At 37.9% G+C, this 27,808-nt stretch overlaps 1 protein-coding gene across 1 annotated transcript in view; it reads right to left on the reverse strand.

Moving 5' to 3' along the window:
- LOC126176262 (synaptic vesicular amine transporter-like) overlaps positions 1-27,808 on the reverse strand; it is a 122,819-nt gene that overhangs the window by 29,763 nt on the left and 65,248 nt on the right. The window contains exon 7 of the mRNA XM_049923409.1: positions 9,540-9,686. Within this exon, the coding sequence (XP_049779366.1) occupies positions 9,540-9,686 (147 nt within the window). The remainder of the gene's footprint in view (positions 1-9,539; positions 9,687-27,808) is intronic.

Genomic DNA, 27,808 nt, shown 5'->3' on the forward strand with positions numbered 1-27,808 from the left:
TAAAATCAGTCAGGAAAGGAATTAACATTTCAGAACCTTTGTGATTTCAGAACTTATCAATGTGGTTTATAAAATATACAGGGGTTTCCAAAAAGGTACAGACAAAATATTGAGGTACATTCTTCACACGTAAAAGAAGATATTTTATATGGACAAGAATGCTGAAAAACATCATTTTATTTTCATATTGGAACTCGTTTTACAATTTTTCATGCTACATTAATCTTTGGAAACACATGGACACAGAGAGTACTAGTTTACCATCTGAAACCCTTTCTTACATGAAATGTCATAATGCCCTCTATCAGAAATGATACATGCATCAACTCGCCGTCCTTATGAATCCCAGATGTGCAGATATAGCCCTGAAGAATCACATATAGCTTGGTGGTGAAGCTACGAATTAAAACTTAATCACACGTAAACAAGAGAAAACCTTTGTTACACCCAGTATATTTTCGCTTGTTCAGCCTATTTTTATGTAGTACTCTTAGGCGAATGACTTACACTGGTGGCTAAAGTTAAAGCAACAAACCGCTGTTTCCCGTCCTGTGTTTAATTCACGATATAATCATACAAACTGTCAACCAGATGTCCGTACGATCTTGTTCTGCACGGAAGATGGTATTCCGGTCAGCGGACAACCACGCGCGCAATGACTTCAGTGCACTATGAAACGTGGTAGCCCCACATCACAATCGCTGTGTACACAATCACAGACGGTGTAGTATGGCACAGAGAAGATGCCTACCAGACTCTTGCGGTGGAGGGCCAAAGAAGGAAGCAGGACAGTCACAAACTGATGTGGCCCGATGGCTTAATGTGAAATGTTCTGTTGTTTCTCGGATGTGGCGATAGTTTATAGAGACCGAAGCTGTATCCCGAAGACCAGGACAGGACCGACCACGTGTGACTTCAGAAGAGAGGACCGTTATTTGGCTGCAAGAGCACGACATTACCGCTTTAGTACTTCACGGCAACTGGCAGTGAGCTCGCAGCATCTTCTGGACGCGTTGTATCGAGGCTAACGGTATAGAGAAGGCTTCGACAGAGAGGCCTTTATTGTCGGAGACCTGCTCTATGTCTACATATGACGCGTCTTCACAGAAGGGAACGTTTAGAGTAGATCTGTCAATGTGCCACCTGGACGGTAGAAGAGTGAGCCAATGTTGTTTTCACAGATGAGTCACGATGTAGTCTGGAGATTAATTCTATGGACTCGCATCTGGAGGGAACATGGAACACGATTTCAGGACCCAAACATTGTGGAAAGAGACCGATATCAAGGAGGATCCCTAATGGTATGGGCAGGGATTATGTTTACCACTCGAGCCACTCTTCATGAAGTTGTACGGGTGAATCAGCAATGTTTAACTGCTGTCAGGTATCGTGACGAGATCTTGGACCTCATTTGCGGTTGTTGCGAGGTGCTGTGGGCACAGACTTCGTATTAATGGACGATAATGCTCGACCTCATAGAGCACGGGCAGTTGATGTTTTCTTGGAAGAATTGCAGGCCTGGTGTGGTCTGCTCGCTCTCCCGATCTGAATCCCATAGAACATCTCTAGGATGCACTAGGGAGACGGCTTGCATCTCGTCAGCATTCACCAACCACTCTCCAAGACTGCGAGCATCTCTGCGGGAAGAATGTGCGTCATTGCCTCAAAATGAGACTGGTAACATCCTTCACAGCATGCCCTGTTGTTGTCAGGCCTGTATTGCTGCCAGAGGTGGTCAACGCCATACTGAGCACATTAACCAGTTGTTGGAATGTGTGTGCAAATCCGTTAAATTGGAAAAAACGAAGAACATTCTTGTCTACCGTTATGCGTGTTTCAGTTGTTTGTGTTCTGTATTCTTTACATTGTATCTACTTTACTATCACCTGTTTATACTGTTTTGTGGCAAAATAAACGCAACCTTGCAAAATTTCCTTTTGATGTTTTAATTTTGGACACGAGAGTAGTAAGTCAAATTTGCTAGCTTCCTTGACTCCACCCTACCACACTGGTACTGCAGCAATGTTGAGGTAAGAAAGGTTACACGTAAGGGTATGTGGATACCTTCCATGTAGTAATCTTGTCGGATACCACTGGAAAATTTGCAATAATATTGGTTTTACGGATAAAAGCCTGTTCCCGTGAGAATATCAGCGGGTGTATGTGCAACTCAATAATTATTTTGTGGTTAAACGTTAAACGACAGTGGTAATATTACGAATTTTTCTGTACTAATGGGGGTGGGAGGACCCTTAAACTGGTTGTCGTTTCTGCTTTTCTTGACCGTGCGCCCTGTCCACACCACGTACCTGGTAATCCCGCGGTGGTCGTACTGCTCTGCTCCACACTGCTGCTGGCTTGGCCTGAAATTATCTATTTAAATATGCAAGCAAGTCAGGGGAGTCACTCATGGTCAAAACACGACACTGTTCTACGTCTGGTATGAACAACTATATTCTGAGACGCTTAAAGGAAATCGCAGGTTGCACTGTTTACATTCTAATTCATAAATGTTTATCCCAATTAACAATCTTGATGATTATTTGTCCACAATATCACTCAGACGAGCGTGCGCGTAACCGACATGACGCGGGTGATTGTTGATGATGCGGAAGCCGAATGATCGAACGAAAGTTCTTACGCTCGTCACACATACAGATATCTGGCAATAGTCCTCCTTGACACTAACACTGTTCGTAAAGTTAATTTTTCAGTTCTCACTTGTACGAGCGTGCACGTAACCGTCGCGGCGCGGTTGATTGTTGATGATGCAGAAACGCGATGACCGAACGCACGTTCTCCCGCTCGCTGCAAGACACTGGCACTTGTTTGCACTCTTTTATGGTAACTAATTTTTGCTGATTCATATTAGTTCATTCTTGGAGACCGAACACGGCGCGGGTGATTGATACAGTACGGTACGACACGCAACGAGAGGATACACAAATACGTTATCAGCAGCACTGCACATTTTTAAATCACTTCTTGGCGCACTTTCCTCTGAATCATTTACTTATTTTATCACTTTACTGTAATAGCACTTGTAGCAACACTTCAACTTCCAAACTAACAATGCCTCTCACATGCAGAGCTACACACTACACAACGTAACAGTTTCGTGTCCCGTGCTCGACTCTCTACACACACGTTTGTCCGCAAAGATACTCCACAACTAAGCCAGCGATATGACAATACGCTTACATATTTACTTGAATGTTCAGTATTTTGGAAAGGGTAGACGTGTTGTTGACAACAGCAAAGACCATAGACGGCGACATGGCGATCTGTTTTGATTCCCCGCACAATGTCTCTCGCATACTGCTTCCATCGTACCAACAGTTGCATTACGTCTAGGTTATTCCAGTTTCGTTTAGATTAACAGAGGTCACTCAGACAATTGTCAGCCTTCTGTAGCTGTATGGTTGGAAGCACCCCGCGTCGACTGGCGTGCCGTTTGACGATCGGTGTGCGCTCCTTATCTTGACACTGACGTCCAGCCTGCATGGTACCTTACTGTCAATGGGAAATAAGTACGTCGGTCACGCCTTTACGGGATTCAGCCCAAACACATTCTGCTGTGTGTCGGCTGTGATGTTCTGGACACTGACGAGCATCGCCTGGTGTGCGGATCGGCGAGAGGTGTCCTCTTCTTGGTGCGACAGACGTTGTTCCTAATTACCCGTACGCCTCCTCATCAGATATCTACTCACATCCTTCTCTTCCGGAGGCGAGATACTTGCAGCAAGTGAAGATGAACTCCGTGAAGTGGACTTGTGGACATGCAGTTTTCTGCTTACTTGCTGATGGCGAGAAAAATATCCCGACTAACAGCCATGAAATCGGTGCTATTACCAATGTTTCTCTTAAAATATTTACAGTTACAAAATTCTACACTTATTACGTTGACAAATGTTGCTCGTTAGGATGATTTAATGTTATGTTGAATTAATGTACATTTGCTAAATGAACTACACTGTCCAGTCACATTAACGTGAGCACCTCTCAGAAGCCTGAATAACCACCTTTTGCAGTGCGAGATGTGTATGAAGATGTTGAGGATTTATGGCGCGAGCAGCCTGATTGAGATGGTTCCACAGATTCTCGATTGGTTTTAAATCCGCGGAGTTTGGTAGCCAGGAGGGTATGGTAAATTCATCCTGGTACTCTTTGAACCATGCACGCATTCTGTCAGGTGTGTGAGACTGCAGAGGCCTGCTGGTAGGTGCCATCGTGCTGAGGAAAAACAAACTGTATGCAGGGGTCACATGGCCCCCGATGATAGAGGATACGTGTGTTGATCCGTTGCGTCTTCCAGAATGACAACATCACCCAGGGTATGCCCTCAGGCTTGGACCCCTCCGAAGATTGTTGCAGGATGTTTGCTTTCTGGTTTTTCAATCTGTGCACTCCAACAGATACCTATCCAATGGAGTGTAAAACGTGATTCATCTGAAAAAGCCACCTGTCGCCACTCAGTGGACTTACAGTTACGGTTCTGGCTTGCAAATTGGAACCTTCCTCAGATGAACAGCAGTTATTATAGGTGCATGAACCAGGAGCCTGCCATGGATGCCCATACGCAGCCACTTTCGCTGAACTGTTGTTGATGAGACACTGTTGGTGGCCCCTTGGTGCATGTGGCCTATCAGTTGCTCAAAGTTGCACGTCAGTCCACCTGTACAAATCTCCGCAGCCGTTGTTCACCTCTGTCATCGCTGGCCCTTGGTGCACTGCAATTTTTGACAGCGGCAATTTGCCATGTACAAGATACTTCAACCACGACGGCATGCGAACAGTTTACAGACTAAGCCGTTTCGGAAATGCTTCCATCCTTGGTTCTAAAACCAACGATCGTACCGTTTTGGACGTTAGATAAATCGATCCTTTCCACGTTATCACAACGACTACACTGTCTTCCAAATCCTCGACAGGCTTTACATGCCCTCCACTGTTAGTGCTACCACCTGTCGTCTGGGAGGGATTTATTGCCCGTTGACGTCGAACGTCGGCGGTGATCACAATAATTTGACTGGGTTATGGGAAGGGTTAACATTTGCAGTATGCAAGATGTGATGATGACTTGTGACATAAATTCATTTGACTTCTCAATGTTGAGAGAATATTCTGCAGCAAATTACACAAAATGTGTTTCAGTATTTGTGACAGAATGTTACAATTTAAGGAACATATCATGATTATGACATTATTTTGTATTAAAATTATGGCATTAGGGATCTGGAACTCTCCCTCGTTAAATCATATCTCAGTAACAGAAAGCAAACTGTAAGCTACAATGGTCAAAAGTAACAGTTGCTGAATGTCACTAGAGGTGTTCCCCAAGGATCAGTGCTTGGGCCATGACTGTTTATAATATTTAAAATGACCTGTCCAGCAATATGCCATGCAAATCTGTGCTTTATGCAGATGATACAATTCTCATCAATTCAGGGAAGGACCTAAATAAACTGAAGGAGCTAAGTAAAGATTTTCTCAGATTATCCAATATGTGGTTCGAAACCAATGAGTTAGCTATTAACTATGAAAAGACTGTAAATATATCCTTCAGCTTATCCAATGCTGATATTGAGTACACTTCTACCAAACTTCTTGGCATATACTTAGATACGAAATTAACCTGGCAGAGTTACATAGACAACATATCTCGAAAGCTTTCTCGAGTTATCTATCTACTGAAAAAATTACACACCTATGTTTCTGAAAGCCTGCTAATTAATTCCTATTATGCATTCTTTCATTGCCATATTAGCTATGGTATTCTTGTATGGGGTAATTCTCCATAGTCCAGGAAAATTTTTATTTGGCAGAAGAAAGCCATGAGGAGCATCTCTGGGATTATCAAAAATAACATATTGTGTAGGTCATACTTCAAAGAATTACAGATAATGACAGTCCCTTCTCTTTTCATATACAGCTGCCTTTTGTACATAAAAGAAAACTTTAACAGTTACAACCTTAGGCAGTCCATTCATAATCATAACACTCATCAAACATTTAAGATAGACATACCAACAACTTGACTCAAGAAAACACAAGACAGTTATGAATACATGGGAATAAGGCTTTTCAACACATTACCTGTGCAGGCACATTGTGTCTCTCTTAATATATTTAAAAGTAAGACTAAAAATGGCTGAAAGACAAAGCTTTTTACAGTGTTAAAAAATTTGAAAACTCTTCAAAAATAGACCTGACTTACGAAACAACTTGCAACTCTGTTTGTACCTCTTCCTAACCTTTTTTGTCTCTGTAGTTCCACATTTAACTGTTAAACATGTGGAGAAATCCTTATGTATGAAATGTATCCTTTCATTATGCACATTTTATAAAATGCACACTTTAGTTATGTGGGATATCTTTATGTATCAAATGTATTCCTTTATTATGTATGTTCTTTTAAAATGTATACTTTAGCTTTGTGTGATACCTTACAATAGTTATATTTCTTAAGGGTATACGGAACGCCCTATGCTTACAATGTTAAATTGAGCTAAAAGTTAGGAATATTTTCTCATTTGTTATTTGGACAATACTCTTGATTTTTTCACAGAACGCAGGGATATGTTCTGCTTTTATGCAGAATTATTAATTTTGAAAAAAATAATGTATAGTTTTTCAGATATTTTATTTTTTGTAAATGTTAAAAAAAGTTATACATTTTAACAAGTATTTTAAAATTTACATCCATTAATACAAAATAATTCCACATATCTTTTAATTCAGATATATTAGAAGGTCTTAAGGAACAACTACAGAAAATTTCATCTTTCTACTATAAATAGGCCCGGGGGAAAATGTACCTTATACACAAAAAAACTAAAGTTACCGGAAATTAGCTTCAAAGTTTTTACTTCAGTACAAGCCTGCTCCATAGCTTGTATCATCAGAATCGTCCAACAGCTTGCTCTTGATGGCTCTGCTATGCTGTCTAGCCATCTTTGAATATACTTTTATGGCATTATCTGAAGACCTCAGCCATTCCTTGTCCAAACAAAGCATAGCTGCAGCAGTTTGTAGTACTACACAGAGCCCCAACTTCTGCAGAACTTTGCACTTTGTTATATTGCCGTGACTGAATGATGAAACAGCATCATAAACGCCAAAGTGAAGTGTGTTTATACCCACAAACACAGTTTTAGGTAGTCTATTGTATATCATATGGTTCACACACTCATTTGGATTTTGAGTCCGGCCATGAAGACATTTCTTTAGTAGACTAATATCTGCGAGGTCTCGGAATATTGGTTTTATTTCATCCATTACGGCTGGTGGCAAGTGATGAGGGTGATTGTATTGTTTCTTAGTTACCTTGCCTCTGTTGTACTTGCACCAACTATTGTCTCCTTTTGGACATAGCCCATGTTGGGGATTCTCATTGTTTGAAGCTCTATGAAAAAACAGAGCCCAGACTGCTCTTCCCATTAATTCTGCATCTGCTGTATTCTGTCTTATTGCTAGACCATAGCACTTCTGAATATGACCTATTGTAGCATCTGTCAGTCTATTTTTCCCATCTACAGTTTTTCCATTGCTCAATTTCTTGCCTTTCATGCTAGCCTTGAGCTGTCGAAGTCTTGATCCCATCCTTTTCTGAATATGGCCAACACACTCCAGTTTGGAAATTTTCACATCGTTACCATAGGGTCTCAGTTCCTCAATTTCTTTGAAAGCCTTTGAGTCACCATCTCCAAGATAATTTATGTATCTAACGTTGTACCATTTTACTGAGTGTCGATAAATACTTCTTACACCAGCAACTTCCATACCACCATTTGATCCATAGTAATTTGCCATGCACTCCTCTTCATGTTTATTTTTCATTTTCTCCTTGCATCTGCAATGCTTGGAAAGTATTGCCACATCAACTACCTTACCAGTGTCCACACTTGTAGCTGTTACTACACCATCCAGAGATGTGTGGCCTCTCTTCTGCCAGCTTGCATCAAAAGCTATGGACAAGTCTCTGCTATTATTATTTTCAACAACTGCTTCCTCAACAGCATCTTTTATGTTTTCCTGTGCCACATCTCTACAGCAGAGCCTATTGCGATTATGTGTTTGTTAAATTTTGAAGGTGGAGGAGGGAGGTTCATCACATCACACAACATGGCACCTGCAGCCCTGCCCTTTCCTATACACCGTAATCCATAAACCAGTCTAATGTTTATATCATATAGTTCACCTGTATCTGCAGTAACATGTGAGGAATTGAAGAAAGTAACACTGTGTTTGCAATAACTGCACATCAACTCTAATTCACAAGCAAGTCCTACATATATGTTTGTTTTCAATGAAACACCACATTTTCCACATTGTTTGCAGCACACATTGATATCCAAAACGTCTGATAATAAAGAGACGTTAATTACCTCATATTTTGTAGTCCCAGCATTTAGTTTCTTGTATTCTTCTTCAATTCCAGCTGGTTTTCTTCTTGAAGCACCTTCCGGTGTAGTGGCAGCAGCATCACTCAATGTATCACTACCAGTGTTGAGGTTAGTCACTACTGGGACATCAGATACTGATGAAGATGAATCAGACGAATTTTTAGTACACTTTACTTTGTTGCGCCAATGTACACGCTTTCTAAATACCTTCAGACTAGGTCTTGACATGTTGAAGGAAAGAAAACTCAATGACTTCTCCACATACGACTTTCACAACAATGACATGGCTGTACTTACAAAGGAAACAATACAAATGGTGCAGAATCTATTGTCAACTGTCTATCAGTGTAGCCAACAGAAAAGCTAACTCTCTTGTGCTCAATTATATCTCTGGCAAGGCTGTCTATATCAGATATATTTCACATCTCATATACAAGGTGCGGAACATCGTGTGTCGAAATTATTTTAAAAAATTATTTAAAATAGTTCTATTCACGTCATCCAAATATTTTATACATGGTATTAAATGGGATAGTCTAAATTTTTCAAAAATGCATTTACCCAAAAATCGATTTTTTCATCGAAAAACTCCTCCCGTATACCCTTAATATGTAAATTGTACATTACTCATGACGACATCGATTGCATGTTAATGCTTAAAGATGGATAAATATATAAATAAATAAAAAAATCTACCTTACATTTATAGCGAATGGAGTGTAAAATTCAAGGTCAGACTTCAGAAAATTAAATTCAAACCAGAGCATTGCTACCATCTGAGCTCCAATGTACTGAACTGATTAAAATGTTTTACCGTATTTTAACATAAAAAAATGTGGATAAAAGATTTGTGGAAGCAGATATGGATAATGGGCTTGCAGATGCAGTGAATATATGGTTAGTACTTTTATTATTTGTACAGACCTCTAGTTATATGGTTCATTTTGTACTCTTCTGAAACATTAAAATGTGTTAATTTCCATCGGACAGGGATAAAGCCTGGCATTTTTTGAGCTGATATAAGAAAACCATGACAAACCTAAACCAAGACAGTGAAACGCAGGTCGTTTTTCCAGATGAGATCTCCTCAGAGCAAGTGATCAGCAAAAATAAGTAGAGGGCTGTGGCGCTCACCTCGGGCTGGAAGGTGTCGATGAGGTAGGCGGGCAGGCAGGGCTCGAGCACGGCCATGGCGGTGGTGGACACCAGGATGGCGCCGGCCGCCACCGTGATGCGCGCGTCACCCAGCAGCTGGCGCACTCCCCGAGTCGCTACTGCCACCTGTCGCCACGAGGCACGGCATGAGCTGCAGCTGCCTCCCCTCCCATCTCTTGCTGCTCTACTCTACTTGCTTCTTCATCATCCCTCGAACTTCCTCCTGTCCTCTTTATTGTAATGAAGCTGAATGTGTTATTTCCATGTGCGACATATTGAAGGCGCTTTTCGAAAGTAGGGGTCTACTGACTAGAAAAGATCTCATCTGAAACATATCATACCATCATCAAATTGTTATGTCAATGATTTTCATCATTTTTCACTATCCTCCAAATCTAAAAATCCTCTATGCCAATGTTGTGTGGCTATCTGATCCACCAAAGTTCTATCACACCTTCCAAATTCTTGAACACTACACACCTATCTTGCCTTCTGGATATGTTTTCCTTCTTCTCACATGGGTCCTTGACCACCTTATTAAGTTCTTATCTCTCTTTATCCACACTGAACACCTCCATACATATGACACTATCAGCAAACTCGACTCCAATAACACTATTGGTTTTTCTCTAATTTCCAGTCCACTCTCGCGCCAAAAACAACTCAGTCCACCACACCTGTACCTACATACACTCCTTATCCTCTCCCTACAAACCCAGCCGTCTCCCTCTCCCAGACAATGAAATGTACCCCGATATTTATCCATATATAAACTATAACACTTCCCCACCCATCTTTCCCATATCAGGACTTTCCCTTCACTTTTCCCTCTACACCTTTCCCTATTCCTTTTTCCATTATGGTCTTGTCCACATCCTACCCTTCCACTTCATTTCTGTTCCTCACCATCCATCCCAGTATCTATCCTCATGTCCATAATTACAATGTAAAAGACCTCTATGTTTATACCCACTCCCTACAACACTATAGAACTGTAACGTTTCCTTCCCCTAGATATATATTTCCCAAATGCATGTTCTTCAAATATTAGTAAAACTGTAGTGCCTCAAGAGTAATTTATCGGTGAGTTTATTGGTATAACTCACTATTCCAAGTTTGGCTGTGTGCCGGTTTGCTTTGGCAAATGTAAAAACCTAGAAGTCTTCTGACATATATGAGTGTCATGTTGTATGATTTTTAGGTTCTGACATATACTAAAGTGCAATTATTTCCACTTACAAACAGTCGAAGCTGCAATATTGGGTTTTACAATTAAGTAATTTGACGCTCAAAAGGCGATCATTATATCATTTACAAAATTTTACACGGCTGTGAACTCCAGCTATGAGAAGTTAATCTTCGTTTTTTTCAAATTTCTTGAATAAATTGATTTGAAATGTCACAAGAATGGTCCCAGGCATGCGTTTTACTACTAGACTATGAGGCCAACTCGAAAAATATGAATGGAAAAAACTGTCATTTCATACTCGTCTTTCAAAAAGCAAGAATACAGATTTTCGAGCAATATTTTCCCGTATTCGAAGATTACTTCCAGGCCACTAGGAGAAACATAAATTGTAAATGCTACCATTTATTACTCGTCTTTCAAAAAGCTTGAATATAGATTTCCGCGTGGTATTTTCCCGTATTCGAAGTTCACTTCCAGGCCACTAGGAGTGCTGCTGTCGTTCTCTGCTTCTGTGTCGTAACATGGGCAGTGCACATCTTATACTTGTGTGTTCTGTGGGGAAACTCACAGAATAGCTACGAAGATGGAATAAGAGGTACAAAGAGGATGGAGATCGAGCGATGTAAAAGCGTAAAATCTGAGCTATAATTTGTAGTTTGCGTGAAGAGTGAATGGTTCAAGGAAGAAAACTGAGATCTCACATCAAGATTACAATCACAAAAACTCAGACATTTAACTTCGAAGTCGTCAATGGAAACATATCTTATTGCAGTTTGTGTATGTTACATTGTCGTAAGTTTGGGACTTTTATGCTGGGAAATAGCAATATACAGCGATATGATCTGTAAATCAATATACATTTGCTCTCTCAAGATTTTTCGTTGAAGATTTATAGTAAATATTCTTAGTGAAACGGAAATTAATGCAGAACTTTTTCAGTAAACCAAAGGGAGCTTCACTCTATCATTTCTTTGGCACTAAGGCAGTAGCTGATGAGTGTACCTCTGGAAATTAATATATTGCCATTCCTGGCGTGTAAGGCGTTCTGCCCAGATCGCAGTGGCTTGCTTTTAAAACATTATCTGTTGTATCTACATTTTATGGTGATTGACTAAATTGTAACTCACTGAAAACACTATTATTTATACTGTTGTTTATTCCTTAATTAATAACGACGGTTTTTGGCATAATGTAAAAGGAAGGACGACGAATCATGAGGAAAAGACAAAGTACTGGAAAAAACGTACTGTTTTTACGAAGTATAATTACTTTGAACTTATTGAAACAACTGTTAAATGTGGATAGCTTAATTAATATTCTAAAAACTGATCTAGAAGTGCGGTTATATTAACTCCTCATAACTACCAGTTTGCTTTCAAAAAATATTTGTTTGTTCAATGTCCTACACAGTGCTGCTTAATATATGAGATACTAAGTCCACTTGTTTTACAAAGTGTTATACTTGCTGTGAATCTGTTGTTTGTATTCAGTGTGAGAACCTGTGGACTAGACGCAACAGTGTTTTACAATTCAGTTATCTGTTGCCTGTGATTTTTGTAACAGTTATTAAGTTTTTAATCATTCCTGTGTTGTGATACATTTGGTCAGACTTGTTCCAATAATAAGTGTCAGTTGTTTTGAGTGAAACTTTAAACTGCCAATGATTCTTTTGTCTTTGAGGACACACATTGTTGTGATAATACTTTTGAAAAATATTTTCACTTTAGTGTGGTTGCACATTAATTACTTTTGTTGTGTAAATATTTAAGCAGTGCTGTTAGTGCTACACACTACAATTAGGTGTTCATACCACTGATTAGTCTTAAACTAAATTGTCTAAATCATTCATTTAGTGAGTACTTAGTAACACAGAGTGCAGTCATAATCCGAAGCCTTATGCTGTACACAGGGCATAGTTATCATCTGATTATCTTAAAAGTAACAACGTAAGGTATAATTATTTCAAAAACGTTATTTTCATGAAGATCGAAGTTTGAGTTGTATTACAGAGATCGTCATCTATCTGCAAAGCCTTATAAACATCTTTTTATTTTACATTTTAGTGTTTGAGTTTTAAGAATGAGACGCTTAATTTTACGTAAATACTACCAATGAAATTCATCTTTTTATTAATTTTTGAAATATATGTATGTAAATTAAATTGTTTTATGTTAACGTATTTTTAAACATTTTGGCGGAAGTTTGTACCTCTGGCAACTTACCGTCATGCCAGAATTGTGCGTGGGGAGGGAGGGGGGGGGGGAATGGAACAACAATAAAGAAACAAACGATTTTAATTTATAATTTGGGGCCTGTGTAGCTGAATGATGTAAGAACTCCAGTAGCAGAGTAAGGTGACTAACGTGATCGATTTCCTGAAATTACATGAATCATCTATAGTGCAAAAACTGACACATTTTAAGTATCTTAGGCAAACTAAAGTAAGAGAAGAAAGAATGATCTTTACTAATTTTATTAAATTTTCACTTTACATTCCAAGTACTTTTGCAACTTCAGAGCAATAATTTGAAACCCTCTGCTTACAATTCTGCCATTGATGTTTGAGCTACCCAAAATGCAAAATTTCGGCATTATAAGTCTCCCATTGAGATGTAACAAACGAAAGTAACAGACTTAGCATCTGCCAAAAGCATGACCTTTGCTAATTTCATTAAATTTTCACTTTACATTCCAAGTACTTTTGCAACTTCAGACCAGTAAGTTGAAACCTTCTGCTTACAATTCTGCCGTTGGTGTTTGACCCAGCCAAAACGCAAAATTCAGCATTGTAAGTCTCCCATTGAGATATAACAGGGACTGGTGAGTGAGATGTGAGATGACGCCTGCAATGAGATTATTAAGAAAATTTCTTAGAATCAAGACTACTCAATATCTCAACTTTCCACGTTCGACTTTCGGAAATTGACACGTCTGTTTCGAAAGCATTTGGCACTAAACCAATGATATTACTATTGTTTCGAAAGTATTTGGCACTAAGCTAATGTTATTACCAACATGCTTAGTTTCAACAAATCCGGTAAGAAAACATCTTCCTGAACACAGACTACTTATTGCAAAATTTTACATTGAAATTAATTTATGCTTAATGTTTTGGTAAATTTTAACGACGCCATTCCTATAGACTTATGCTGAGTCTCTAAATTAATATAAAAATCTAATGTTCATCCATCATGTATGATGTCAGAAAATAAGCCTCTCAGTCCATCAAACACCGGACTAAGGTTCCAAGCGCAGATTGAATTGTCCGTAGTTTGTTAGTTTCTGTCAATAACTTTGAAACTTGGAATGCAGACAGTTTCAGCTAATTGAGGTCATCACTAAAAATTCAGTGCAAGATTGTCTTGGACACCTATGGAAGTCCCACAGAAAGGTGACATAATAATTCACGCCCTAAGCAAGGTCTTGTGTATGACCGACATCCTGCTCCACCTCATCCGTAGGATATTCACCAATTGCACGACCAACTTATTTTTTAAGGCCCATGAATTTATGAGGAATTTCTAACGCTTTATGACATTTTCACTGATAAATCGAGCCAGCAGTCCTAATTCACCCTCTATGGGACTGTTTACTTTCATAGATGTTCAAAGTCTTTACCAGACACAGAGAAAAGAGCAACAGCGCGAAAGACTCTGTGCATGTCACTCTGGGAGGGCGAACTAATCATCGTAGGCAGCCAAATTCTCTATCTGACAGATCATTATACTATATACATATTGTACGCAATCCATTTGGTTATATTCTGGCACCTTACAAATAAAATGTACAAAAATTAAATGTACATAAAATTATCAAGACTGTTAAACAATTTATCTTTTGCACAATATGTCCTATTAATTTGTTAGTATTTATTTGAGGAATAAAAGAAGATGAAAAGAGGAATGAATTTAGTCTCTCTGTTAGTAGCTACACTATCGGATATTTTGTAACAGTGGGTAAAAGATCAAAGGTTTTCATATCACATCCTTCATCTAAACCGAGGAGAGCTTACTGAACAGTTGTGAAGTTAAATGTTTTGCTATAGTCTTTTACTTGTAGACAATCCCTACCTTTTGAAACTCTGTTACCTTATTCAGGAACTTCTCTCACTGAATAAAATAGCTGGGATCATGATTTTGCTACGAGTATCTACACAGGTGGGCACCGTATATTATTCATACTGTGTGTTCTTTCAGAACAAACACTCGTCTTCTAGGATGACTTACCAAAGAATGTCACGCTGTGAGACGTTAATGAAAAACAGTACAAAAAACATTATTTTAGCTTGCCGACAGATTTTCTTACCGAACGTGGTTTTAAGGTACTGGTAGCTGCCTTATGTTCGAGATCTGAATAAAATGTACACTCATCAGTGCGTGTGCTACTGTCTTAAAAAAATAAAACGTTACACCTAGTAAAGTCATCAGTGGTGTTACTGAAGAGAATAGTGTGCTCTTTTACTGTATATATAATTTACTTACCTCTGGAGCTACCCGGAGGTCCATATACAGGAGCTGCAACACTGGAACATCGAAAAAACCATCGGTTAGACATATCTTACAGACTACGTTTAAGATAATGCACTGAAGGTTTGGTGGAAAGATAATGTGTGCTGTTGGATCAGAGTATGAACAGAAGAATTTTGTATGACGTGATGTGCAATCACTCGTTCTTCTGAAGCTGCTCTATTGTGATGGAATCCAACACGGCACAAGCAGTGGAAGCATACAACAGTTAGAGCAAACCATGTATGGTGGTGTGCGTTACATCTGCATCATTTGTCTAAATGACTGTGTCAGAGTTTCACAGGGCCAGCTAGGGTAGTTGAGGCCAGACAAGTTGCGTGACTATCATAGGCTGTGTCCACTTCACTGGCTCCTAAGTATGCAAGCATCAAAAACACCTCACATCACATCACAGATTAGATACCTGTCGTCACATCATAATCTAATCCAACTTACCCAGTATCCTAGCTGTACCAACTGATAAACCGAAAACATTTGCAAATCCCTTCACTGTTGCTGCTATTGCTGGAACAAGTTGCGCTGATTTCTGTTCCCATTTCACTGCCCTGTTGTTTTTAAGAAGAAGTTGAAGCACTTCCTTCTATCAACCACATAACGCCTCACCAAAAACTGACTTACATGGCCAATTCTCCCTCTGTCAGATAGCAAGGTCAATGCTACTGTTATTTCCCACTTACACTTCTTCGTCCTTTGCTTTCTATTTGAGTGACGCCACCTGCTCTTCCCTTATATTCATTAACTGAATGTTATCACGCTCCTCTTTCCCTCCCTCCAGCACTCCTTTCTCTCATGCCAATTGCACCTGGCACTCATAATTAAAACCTACCTTCCCCTAATTCCTAATTACTGTCGTACTTATCATGTGCGAATGTAAACTGTGTGTGCTTTTTTATATCCGTGCTATTGTACATTGAGAAATAAAACCGCTTCAGCTGTGAAATTCTTTTACTGTTTGGCAATACTGGTTTCACATCACTTACATCTGCATCTTCAGGTGCAAACTGGAGTCAGCTCATGATATGTAGCGGATAATCTATTGCATAGGACTTACTTATACTATGAACTCTGAGTCTTCCTGTATATGTTATGTATATCATGCCTTGACTACAATTTGCACTTGAAAATGCAGATGTAAGTGCTGCAAAACCGGTAGTGCCAAACAATTAAGGCTGAAGCGACTTTATTTCTCAACGTGATTTATCGTGGCTTTGTTAACTGTTAAGTTTTTTGTACTATTGTAATTTTTGATTTCTAGATGTAGTATAAGATGCTTATAATATATGTAACGTAAAATAAAATAAGCAGAATGTCTGGGTAGACGTGAGAGAGATCTTGATGGCTTTAATCTTATCAGGTTAAATAAATCAATGAATAAGTGAATTATACACACATGCTCATAAATTAAGGATAACGCTGATACATGGTGAAACAACGCTCTGGTGGGCGGTTTGGGGGTTTAAATCACCTCGGGGTATGACCATGCAGTGCATTTGACTGGCAGTCATCGCACGGTGGCGCTAGCAGCAGTCCACACACTCAGAGGTGTGTTGGTGCGTGTCAGAGTACGGTGAAGCGAGTAAGTGTGCAGACGTTTCCAAACGTGCTAATGGTGATTGTGTGTTGAAAATGGCTCAAAGAACACATATTGATGACGTTATGGGGGGTAGAATACTAAGGCGACTGGAGGCTGGTCAAACACAGCGGGTCATAGCATGGGCACTCCGTGTGCCACAAAGTGTGATATCAAGATTATGGCAACGATTCCAGCAGATAGGAAACGTGTCCAGGCGCTACATAATAATTACAATCAAAACAACTGGACGACAATGATACTGAAGATATGAATATTCAGACTTCATAGATGTAGAATTTGACAGTTACATAACACCAGAACAAGATCTAGAAAATGACGGATTTCGACTTCTAGATGTAGATAACCGAAAAATTCTTCCAATAAATACAGAAGTACGAGTATTAACAAGAGCATCTGATGTCCTTCACTCATGAGCAGTTCCTGCTCTAGGAGTTAAAATTGATGCAACACCAGGTCGATTTGGTAGTTCTGAGTAACTGTGTTCTGCAGGTGGGTTATTTTGTAGTCATTCTGTTGATCTTCTTTTATTACCTCTAAATATAATTGCTCAGTTTGTAACCATTCTTTCTCATATGATTACAATGAATATGATAATTCATACAATAGAAATTGTAGATCTAATTCTTGATACTACATTTCATGATGTACATGAGTCTGAATAGTCTGAATATCGTCGTGGTATTCCTGCTAGTCCTAGGAAGGGTTGAGGGAAGAATTTTAAGTTTACTCCAATAAATACAATTGTAAACTGGATTTTTAATCATGTATTGTTTATAGTTAATCCTTTAAATAGTGGGTATCATTGAATAACACCTCCTATAATTGCAAATACTGCCCCTATAGATAGGACATAGTGGAAGTTGGCTACTACGTAATATGTATCATGTAATACAATATCAAGTGATGAATTTGCTAATACTAATCCTGTTAATCCACCAATTGTGAATAGGAAAATAAATCCTAGAGCTCATAATAATGGTGGATTAAACTTGAATTTAGTTCTGTATAGTGTAGCTAGTCATCTGAATACCTTAATTCCTGTAGGTACGGCAATAATTATTGTTGCTGATGTGAAGTACGCTCGTGTGTCAACATCCATTCCTACTGTGAATATATGATGTGCTCATACAATAAATCCTATTAATCCAATTGATAACATGGCATAAATTATACTTAATGTTCCAAATGATTCAATTTTTCCTCTTTCTTGACATACAATGTGTGAAATAATACCAAATCCGGGTAGAATTAGAATGTAAACTTCTGGGTGCCCAAAGAATCAGGATAGGTGTTGGTATAAAATTGGGTCTCCCCCTCCCGGAGGCTCAAAGAATGATGTATTTAGGTTTCGGTCTGTTAATAATATGGTAATAGCTCCTGCTAAAACTGAAAGTGAAAGAAGGAAAAGAAGGGCTGTAATAGCTACAGATCAAACAAATAAAGGTGTTTGATCTAAAGTTATACTTCCTGATCGTATATTAATTGCTGTTGTAATGAAGTTAACTGCACAAAGAATTGATGATACACCTGCTAAGTGAAGTGAGAACATAGCTAGATCTACAGATGCACCCCCATGTGCAATAGCTCCTGCTATAGGGGGGTAAACTATTCATCCTGTACCAGCACCATGATCTACTATAGAACATGTAAGAAGAAGGGTTAATGAAGGTGGTAGTAATCAAAAACTTATATTATTTATTCGTGGGAATGCTATATCTGGTGCACGAATTATTAATGGTACAAGTCAATTACCAAATCCACCAATTATAATAGGTATTACTATAAAAAAATTATTACCAATGTTTGGGCTGTAATAATAACATTATAAATCTGGTCATCTCCAAATCGAGATCCTGGTTGACCAAGTTCAGCACGATTAAGTATTCTTATTGATGTTGCCACTGTTCCTGCTCATGCTCCAAATAGAAAGTATAAAGTACCAATGTCCTTATGGTTTGTTGAGAATAATCATTTTTTTGGTAAGATGGCTGAATTTTAGGTGGTAGACTGTAAATCTACTTATCAGATATTTTCTCTCTTATCATATTTGGTCTTATATCCAATTATGATTCTAGACTGCAATTCTAGAGATGTAAATTTTTACTAAGGCCTAAAAGATTATTCTTTTAATTATAACTTTGAAGGTTATTAGTTTAATTAACTTAAGTCCTTAGTATAATAAGATTAAGGTTGATGTTGAAATCAATCCTATTGTTGAAATTATTACAGTTATAGGAAGAATAATTCTTGATTTTTGAGACTTTATCTTTATAGATCGTGAATTTTCTGTGTATGACATAATTAAGGCTGAGAATCTAATATGTATATAATAATAAAGTGTAATTGTAGTTAATACAACTATGACTATTACGATAGTTGTCATGTTGTTTCCTATTAATGATTGTATTACAATTCATTTTGGTAGAAATCCAAGAAATTGTGGTAAACCACCTAGAGATAGGAGAGATAAGAATATTATAAATTTAATTTCAGTTTTTATATTTCTAGCTGAATAAATCTGATTCTTGAAGAATAGAGTTATTTGCTTGAATAATAAAACCATGATTATTCTTAGTAGAGAATAAATAATAAAGTATAGTTCTCAGATGTTTTCTCTGACTGTTAGGGATATAATTATTCACCCTAAGTGTCTAATTGAAGAATTGCTAGAAGTTGGCGTAGAGATGTTTGATTTAAACCCCCTATTGCTTCAATAATGATTCTTAAAATGATAATGGTTCAAATGAAAGTTCTTAATTGAATACAATATGATAGTACCATTATTGGAGCAATTTTTTGTCATGTTATTAATGTTAGACAGTTATTTCATCTCAAAGCTCCTATTTTTTGTCATGTTATTCATGTTAGACAGTTATTTCATCTCGAAGCTCCAATCTTTAGTAATAATCTAGATGTGATTATTATTGATGGGATAAACTCTGTTTCCCATCCTATTGGATACTTTATTTGAATCAACAAAATTGAAAATAATAGTATTGTCGATGCTATTGCTTGGAAAATAAAATATTTAATTGATGACTCATTTATCATTATATTTTTATTTCATGTAAGAAGCGGAATAAATGAAGGTAAATTGATCTCAAGTCCTATTCAAACTCCAAATCAGGAATTTGATGAAATGGACAGGATCGTTCCTATCATTAATGTTGATAGGAAGAGAAGTTTTGTAGAGTTGTTGGTCATTAAAAAGGAGAGGATTGATACCTCTATAAATGGGGTATGAACCCATTAGCTTGTTTAGCTTACCTTTTTACATTAAGGTGTATGATGTACGTTAGGCTTTGATACTAAAGGAGATAGTTTAATTCTATCTTATGTAATTTATTTAATGAAGGTAATTTTTATTTACTTAATTTACCCTATCAAGGTAACCCTTTAATGAGGCACTTCATTTATTTAATATACAAATTAAAAGTTTTTTTTGAAATTAGGTTGTGTAGTATTTTGGTTATTTTGAATTAATTTGTCTCAATTAGGTTATTTTTTTGTTTAATATATATATATATATATATATATATATATATATATATATGTATATGTATGTATATATATGTATACATGTATATAATTTATATTAATATATTACATTTAATTAAATTTAAATACTTATAAGTTTATTTTATTATTATTAAGTGATTATTTTAATACATTTATTTTCTGAGGATTATAGCTACTTATGTTAGGTTATTAAATATATAATATATATAATAATTTGTAAATTAATATTAAATATTATTATAATTGGATATAATAACTTAATATAATAACTTAATATAAAGTTAATTTTATATTAATAACATATTACATTAATTTACATAATTGTATAAAATATATTTATTATATTATTTAATATTTCTTTATTATTAGTGAAAAGAAAGATTAAATAAGACAGAATATAATACATTAATTGGTATACATGTTCCATATTTATCTTTATTTAAATATAATAGAGAAGTTGTTGTGGTCACACGGAGGCATTTCTTTTTTTTGTTGATGTCTATGTTTTTTCTTTCGTTTCTTTAAATATTTGTATCTTTCATTTTTTCTTGATTAGGTTAGTTTTTAAATTTCTTATTTTTTGTTCCTAAAAGTTTTATTCTTGCTTGTTTATTCACTTTTCTTTGTATCATATTTAAGTTTGTTAATCTAAATGTTCTTATTTCAGTAATTTGATTCAATTATCAAGTGATTTTGGATTTAGCAATTGATCTAGTATTGGCATAATTCGTGCCAGCAGCCACAGTTATATGTTTGACACAAGTGAATATTATTGGCTAAAACAGTTGTTTATGTTATTAGGGTTAAAATATAAATTTGTAAGGTGAAATGTTAAAATTTATTTGTAGCTCTTTTTATGAATCTGTGAAATTTAAATAATAACCTAGGACTAGATACCCTATTATTTTAAATGTTAGTTACATTTACCAGGGTACAATTAGTTAAGGTCTTTAAACCCAAAGAATTTGGCAGTATCTCATTCCATTCAGAGGAACCTACCCCGTGATTGATAATACACGATTTACTCTACTTAATTTATTTGTTTGTATATCTCCGTTATCAGAGAATCTTTTTAGAGTTATAATTCTCAAGATTTATAATTATAAAATATTTCAGGTAAAGGTACAGCTTATAGTTAAGAGGAGGTGGGTTACAATAGATTTTTGTTTATAACGGATTTGATGGTGAAATACTGTTAATGAAGGTGGATTTGATAGTAATTTAATTTAACTGATATTGGCTCTGAGGTGTGTACACATCGCCCGTCGCTCTCATTATTGATTATTCTATTTTGATTATTTTGAAGTAGCTTCAATTTAGATGAGATACGTTGTAACATAGTAGATGTACTGGAAAGTGTATCTAGGAAGAGGTTCAAGATATAACTTATTAGTAAAGTGTTTCATTTACACTGATAATTTTTCTGTGCAAATATCTTGATTATTTATTTTTTGTTTATTTAATTATTTGATATAAATAATTTTGTTGGATTTTGTTATTTTTTTAGTTTTTTCTGTTTGTGAAGGTACTTTAGGTCTTTCTATTTTGGTTTCAATAATTCGTTCTCATGGTAATTACTTTTTTAATTCTTTTGGTTTATCTTTATGTTAAAGTATTTATTTATAACTATTTTTTTGATCCCACTTTGTTTGCTAAATAATTGTTGGTGGTTGGTTCATTCTTTAATGTTGCTGTCTAGTTTTGTTTTATGATTTGTGTTTATTCATATGCTGACTTGAATATAATTAGGCATTATTTTGGTATTGATTATTTTTCTTTTAGTTTGATTTTGTTGAGTTTTTGAATTTGTTCTTTAATAATTACTGCTAGAGGTTCAGTTTATTTAAGTTCTTATCATTCTAATTTTTTTGTTTCTATGGTTTTAATTTATTGATTATGCTTTATTGTTCATTTGCTAGATTGAGTCCTCTTTCTTTTTATATTTTTTTTGAGGCTAGATTAGTTCCTACTTTACTTTTGATTTTGGGTTGGGGTTATCAGCCTGAACGTATACAGGATGGTGTTTATTTAATTTTTTGATCTTTGGTTGCTAGATTACCTTTATTGTTGGTTTTATTTAGGGTTTATGATTTTTCTAACACAAGAAGACTGATGTCTCACCATCAGTGCCCACAGATGGCCATGGAGTACCGCAGGTAGCTTTGCTCAGGAGCTTTCCGCAGCCACTGGAACAGTTGTCTCCAGACACACAGTCTACAGACGACTGAAAAGATATGGTTTCTTCGCCTGGAGACCTGCAAGGTGCGTTCCACTGACCCTTGATCACAGGAGAGCCCGTAAAGCCTGGTTTCAAAACACAGTACATGGTCATTGGAACACTGGTTCTAGGTTATGTCCACAGACGACTCCAGGTGTTATCTGAACAGTGATTCTCGCCGGGTTTTCATTTGGCGTGAACCAGGAACCAGATACCAACCTCTTATGTCCTTGAAAGCGACCTGTTGGAGGTCGTGGTTTGATAGTGTGGGGTGGGATTATGATTGATACACGTACACTCCTGCATGTCTTTGACAGAGGAACTGTAACAGGTCAGGTGTGTCGAGACGTCATTTTGCACCAGTATGTACGCCTTTTCAGGGGTGCAGTGGGTCCCACCTTCCTCCTGATGGATGATTATGCATAGTACCACCGAGCTGCCATCGTGGAGGAGTGCCTTGAAAAAGAATATATCAAGCGAATGGAGTGGCCTGCCTGTTCTCCAGACCTAAACCCCATCGAGCATGTCTGGGATGCTCTCGGTCGACGTATCACTGCACATCTTCAAACCCCTTGGACACTTCAGGAGCTCCGATAGGCACTGGTGCCAGAATAGGAGGCTACACCCCAGCAGCTGTGCGACCACCTGATCCAGAGTATGCCAACCTGTTGTGCGGTCTGTGTATGTGTGCATGGTGATCATATCCCATATAGGTGTCGGGGTACATGCGCAGGAAACAGTGGCGTTTTGTAGCACATGTGTTTCGAGACGGTTTTCTCAACTTATCAGTAATACCATGGAATTACAGATCTGTGTCGTGTGTGTTCCCTATGTGCCTATGCTATTAGCGCCAGTTTTTTGTAGTGCCACGTTGTGTGGCACCATATTCTGCAATTATTCTTAATTTATGAGCATGAGTATATAAGCTGGTCAGGTGTTTGGCAAGCAGAGTGAGACGCTGCAGTGTTGAAACTCTGGACTCGTGGTCTGGTGAACGGGGGTTCAAATTTCCATCCTGCAATCCACATTTTCTTGTCTTTCACCAAACCACTAAAGACAACAGTCGGGAGAGTTTCATTGAATGAGGCATAGCCTACTTCCTTTCCTAGTCCTCTTCCATCTGGACTGGTGCAAATAACTAAATGTAGGTGCGATCAATGGCGGAAAACGAATGGTTATAAAGCAAGAAAAAAAAGTGTTAGATGTTAGAACCGGTTCGCCCTCAGTTTGTACAGACTCTTTATGCGACATTCAAATATATGGGGCAATTTGTAATATCTGTGTCTTCAAACGACACTTTCTGCGAATGTGATAAAAAAAAAATTATGCTGTGTTTCAGAAACGCATTCAACTACACCCTTCCATAAAAGCCCGATTAAGTAAGTTCACATGGCGAAGGAAGATAACGTCACATAGCTGCCAGTAATAATAATTCAGTGTGGCTCAAAAGTCTGATGCATGTCTTCCAATTGGACGCAACGTCGTCTATTTCCCTGTCCCAAACCTACCCCAATAATCGTACAGGAGAAATGAGACTACGTTCTAATGTGGAATATGAACTACCAGCCGTTCCTGAAAAATCTTCATATCATTGAGAAGTGAAGGAAGGACAAACCCAAACTGAAATATTACATGGTCCAAGCTAGATTCCATCCTGCAACTTTTCGGTTTCCAGGCATGCGCTTAGCCACTACATCTCCAGATCCGATATCACTACGAATGAGACCATGCTTTGCGAAGACATGAGAGGCAGCATCACGTGAAATTCTAAAAGAATCAATAAAATGATGCGGTTAAAGCTCACATTAGACAGAAAACTCTAGGAAAGCTGTGCCGTAGCTGCCAACTGTTTTCTTTCAAATAAAGTTGTCGAAATAATTACCGTTAAGAAAGAAACTGAATCTACACACAATAATCAACGAAGTATTATGTATAAGAGATCGCTCATTTGTGATTTCTGCTACCTGTAGAGTATCTAATGTAGTGTGGCTTCCTAATGTAGATTCAGAGTGACTAAACACTTCATTGTATAATGTAGGCCTCATGTGACCGTGTATTGAACGTAATGGGCTGTACAGTTTTCAAACTTATGTGCCATCGGCAGATTCCAACGTTTTAGTCATTATCAAACAACATTCAGATGTAAGATATAACGACGAATGCATATCGATCCACCAGCTCAGTTGTGGACCACGTTACAAACATCAACGTGATATTAAGAGGATAATTTTGATCTTGATTGATGAAATATAAGTTCTCAGTAATCACGTTAGTGTTTATTGTAAGTGACTCCACATATGAGCTGGTGGATTGATTTGCAGCACGTTACATACAGATTATCTGAAAGGATATATATCTTCCATCAAGCACGTTAGAAGTACCTCACGAATGAAACATGATTCTTTTCACTGTAAGATAGATCGACTTTTTTGAGCTGTTAATTACAATCAGGTTCCTGTACAGTCTCTGATCGGGATTTATGAGCCGATCACGGTTGTCATTACGAACTATTCTGGTCTTTTGTTAGGTATTAACTCTGTTAGAGCCAGTACTTCTCGTTCAAACAATTTGCCAGTTGTCATTGATAATATTCCATTTCAGTCTTCTTGCAAGGGAAAATTTCTAGCGCTGCCTTGAACCGCTCTTGAGTAATCTACCTGTTAGTCAGTTTCACAATAGACTGAGGTGGCAAAGGTCACGGGATAGCGATATGCACATATACAGATGACGGTACTATCGCGTACACAAGGCATAAAAGGGAAGTGCATTGGCGAAGCAGTCATTTCTACTCAGGAAATTCACGTGAAAAGACTTCCGAAGTGATTAGGGTCGCTCGATGGAAATTAACAGACTATGAATGCGGAATGGTAGTTGTAACTAGACGCGTGAGACATTCAGTTCCTATAATCGTTAGAGAATTTAATATTCCGAGATCCACAGTGTCAAGAATGTGTCGAGAGTACCAAATTGCGTTACCTCTCACCACGGCCATCACAGTGGCCGACGGCTTTCACTTAACGACGGGGAGCAGCGGCGTTTGCCTAGAGTTGTCAGTACTATCAAGCAATTCTGCGTGAAGTAACAGCAGAAATCAATGTAGGACGTACGACGAACGTATCCGTTAGGAAAGTGCGGCGAAATGTGGTGTCAAGATGCTAAGGCAGCAGACGATCGGCGCGAGTGCTTTTGCCAACAGCACGTCACCTGCTGCGCCTGTCCTCGGCTGATCACCATATCGGTTGGACCCTAGACGGCTAGAAAACAGTGGGTTGGTCAGATGAGTCTCGATTTCAGTTGGCAAGAGCTGATGACACGGTTGGAGTGTGGTGCAGAGTCCACGAAAGCATGGACCGAAGCTGACAACAAGGCATTGTGCAAGCTGGTGGTAGCTGCACAATGGCATGGACTGTGTTTAAGTGGAATGAACTGGATCCTCTGCTCCAACTTTGACACAGTTGATACTTCGTTTACTGAAAGCTGGCCGGAAATACAGCGACACTTATTTCGTATTAGGTGCCAATATTCAATAGTTTTCGGGAAAGTGACAATCAAAGTTTGGACGCTCCTGCATCAGTAGGCACACATGGCGTTTCGCCTAGCAAGTTGCTAGGGCGGTGGCTAACAGCACAGCTTCGAATTTTCATGCTCCATGTTAAAATCCTTTTTTATGATTTCGTTATTGTTGCCGTGGAAGTATGTGAGATTAATGACATCAATATTTCTATGAAATCGAGAAACACAATCGAATTACTTACGAAATAAATCAGCATTTTCAGATACTGTTAAAATTAGATGTTATTATCACAAATTTTACATAAACTTATGTAAGTAACAGTAATCGAACATGGAAAACATAAATTCTAGTATATTAGTTTTGCTTTGAATTTTACTTTTATGCGTCAAGAGACCCAGTGTATACTGAAGGGTGACAGTTATCATAAAAACATTCAAAGCATAAAAAATGGCAACCTCACCATCAGTGTGTGATGGTACCTGTGAGACGTCCACATTCTTTAATGTGAATATCATTACGAAAAGCAACTTCGTTAACTCAGCGGTAAAGTGGTCGCCCTTCAAGTTTTCAGTTCTAGTCTCGCTGGAGACAAAACTGTTACCTCCTCTGTGAAAGAGCTGCCAGCAAGCAGATGACAAACAGTAAAGGATTCCTAAGACAACTTCTCTCCTCAACTTTGATTCTGTACCTCGCAGATCTAAAGGTGAAAAAATTGCTCAATTGCACACTTATTAATGCCTGCTGTTTTTACTTTTGTCAATTGTGTTGGCATAATTGTGGCACTGAATGATTTGTTAACTGGGTTTTGTTTTGTGTGTCTACTCCTACTGCTACGTTTGCCTACTTTCGCGGTAGTCCTTGACGCTACTTCAGTTTTACCATGGGATGAATGTATAGACAGACCGCTTCGAAGCTGAAAGAGCGTATTATCCTAATAATGCGTGGTAGTTTGGGGAATTCCATTTTATTAAAAAACTATTTCGCAACGTTGTCATGATAAGTTGGTTCAAATGGTTCAAATGGATCTGAGCACAATGGGACTTAACTTCTGAGGTCATCAGTCCCCTAGAACTTAGAACTACTTAAACCTAACTAACCTAAGGACAGCACACACATCCATGCCCGAAGCAGGATTCTAACCTGCGACTGTAGCGGTCGCGCGGTTCCAGACTGAAGCGCCTAGAACCGCACGGCCACACCGGCCGGCCCATGATAAGTTGTAATTCGTTTGTATTAGTACATTTCATACTAAATAGTGATTTTCCTAAGTTTATTGAACACAGCAGATAAACTTAAGCGATAAATAAATCAGAATCAGTATGGTGGTTCCATGAACTCTCTACTAGACACTTAAATGCGATTTTCAACTGGCAGTGTTCGGATGGTTTTCCGAGGTCATGCCCATAGACAATATGTTGGTAGCGTTTAGTCTTCTACTTTCAACGAGCAGTAAGGCAACGTATTTCAGCATAACGATGAGGCGAACTGTCTCGCTAAATATGTCACTGACTGTAGAGCCGTAGGACGTATACGACTTTAATGCTGGGAGAAGTTGGTGAGAAGATTTTCAGATTCAGTTAGGCTGAATCATTATGAGGTCAGTTTCCACTTGAGAAACTATATAATGCAGCTGTAGTCACTAGTACATAACAGTTATCTTCAGCAAGGTTTGCCAATGTACTGAAATA

The sequence above is a fragment of the Schistocerca cancellata genome, chromosome 3 (genome assembly GCF_023864275.1).
Source record: "Schistocerca cancellata isolate TAMUIC-IGC-003103 chromosome 3, iqSchCanc2.1, whole genome shotgun sequence".
Lineage (NCBI taxonomy): Eukaryota > Metazoa > Arthropoda > Insecta > Orthoptera > Acrididae > Schistocerca > Schistocerca cancellata.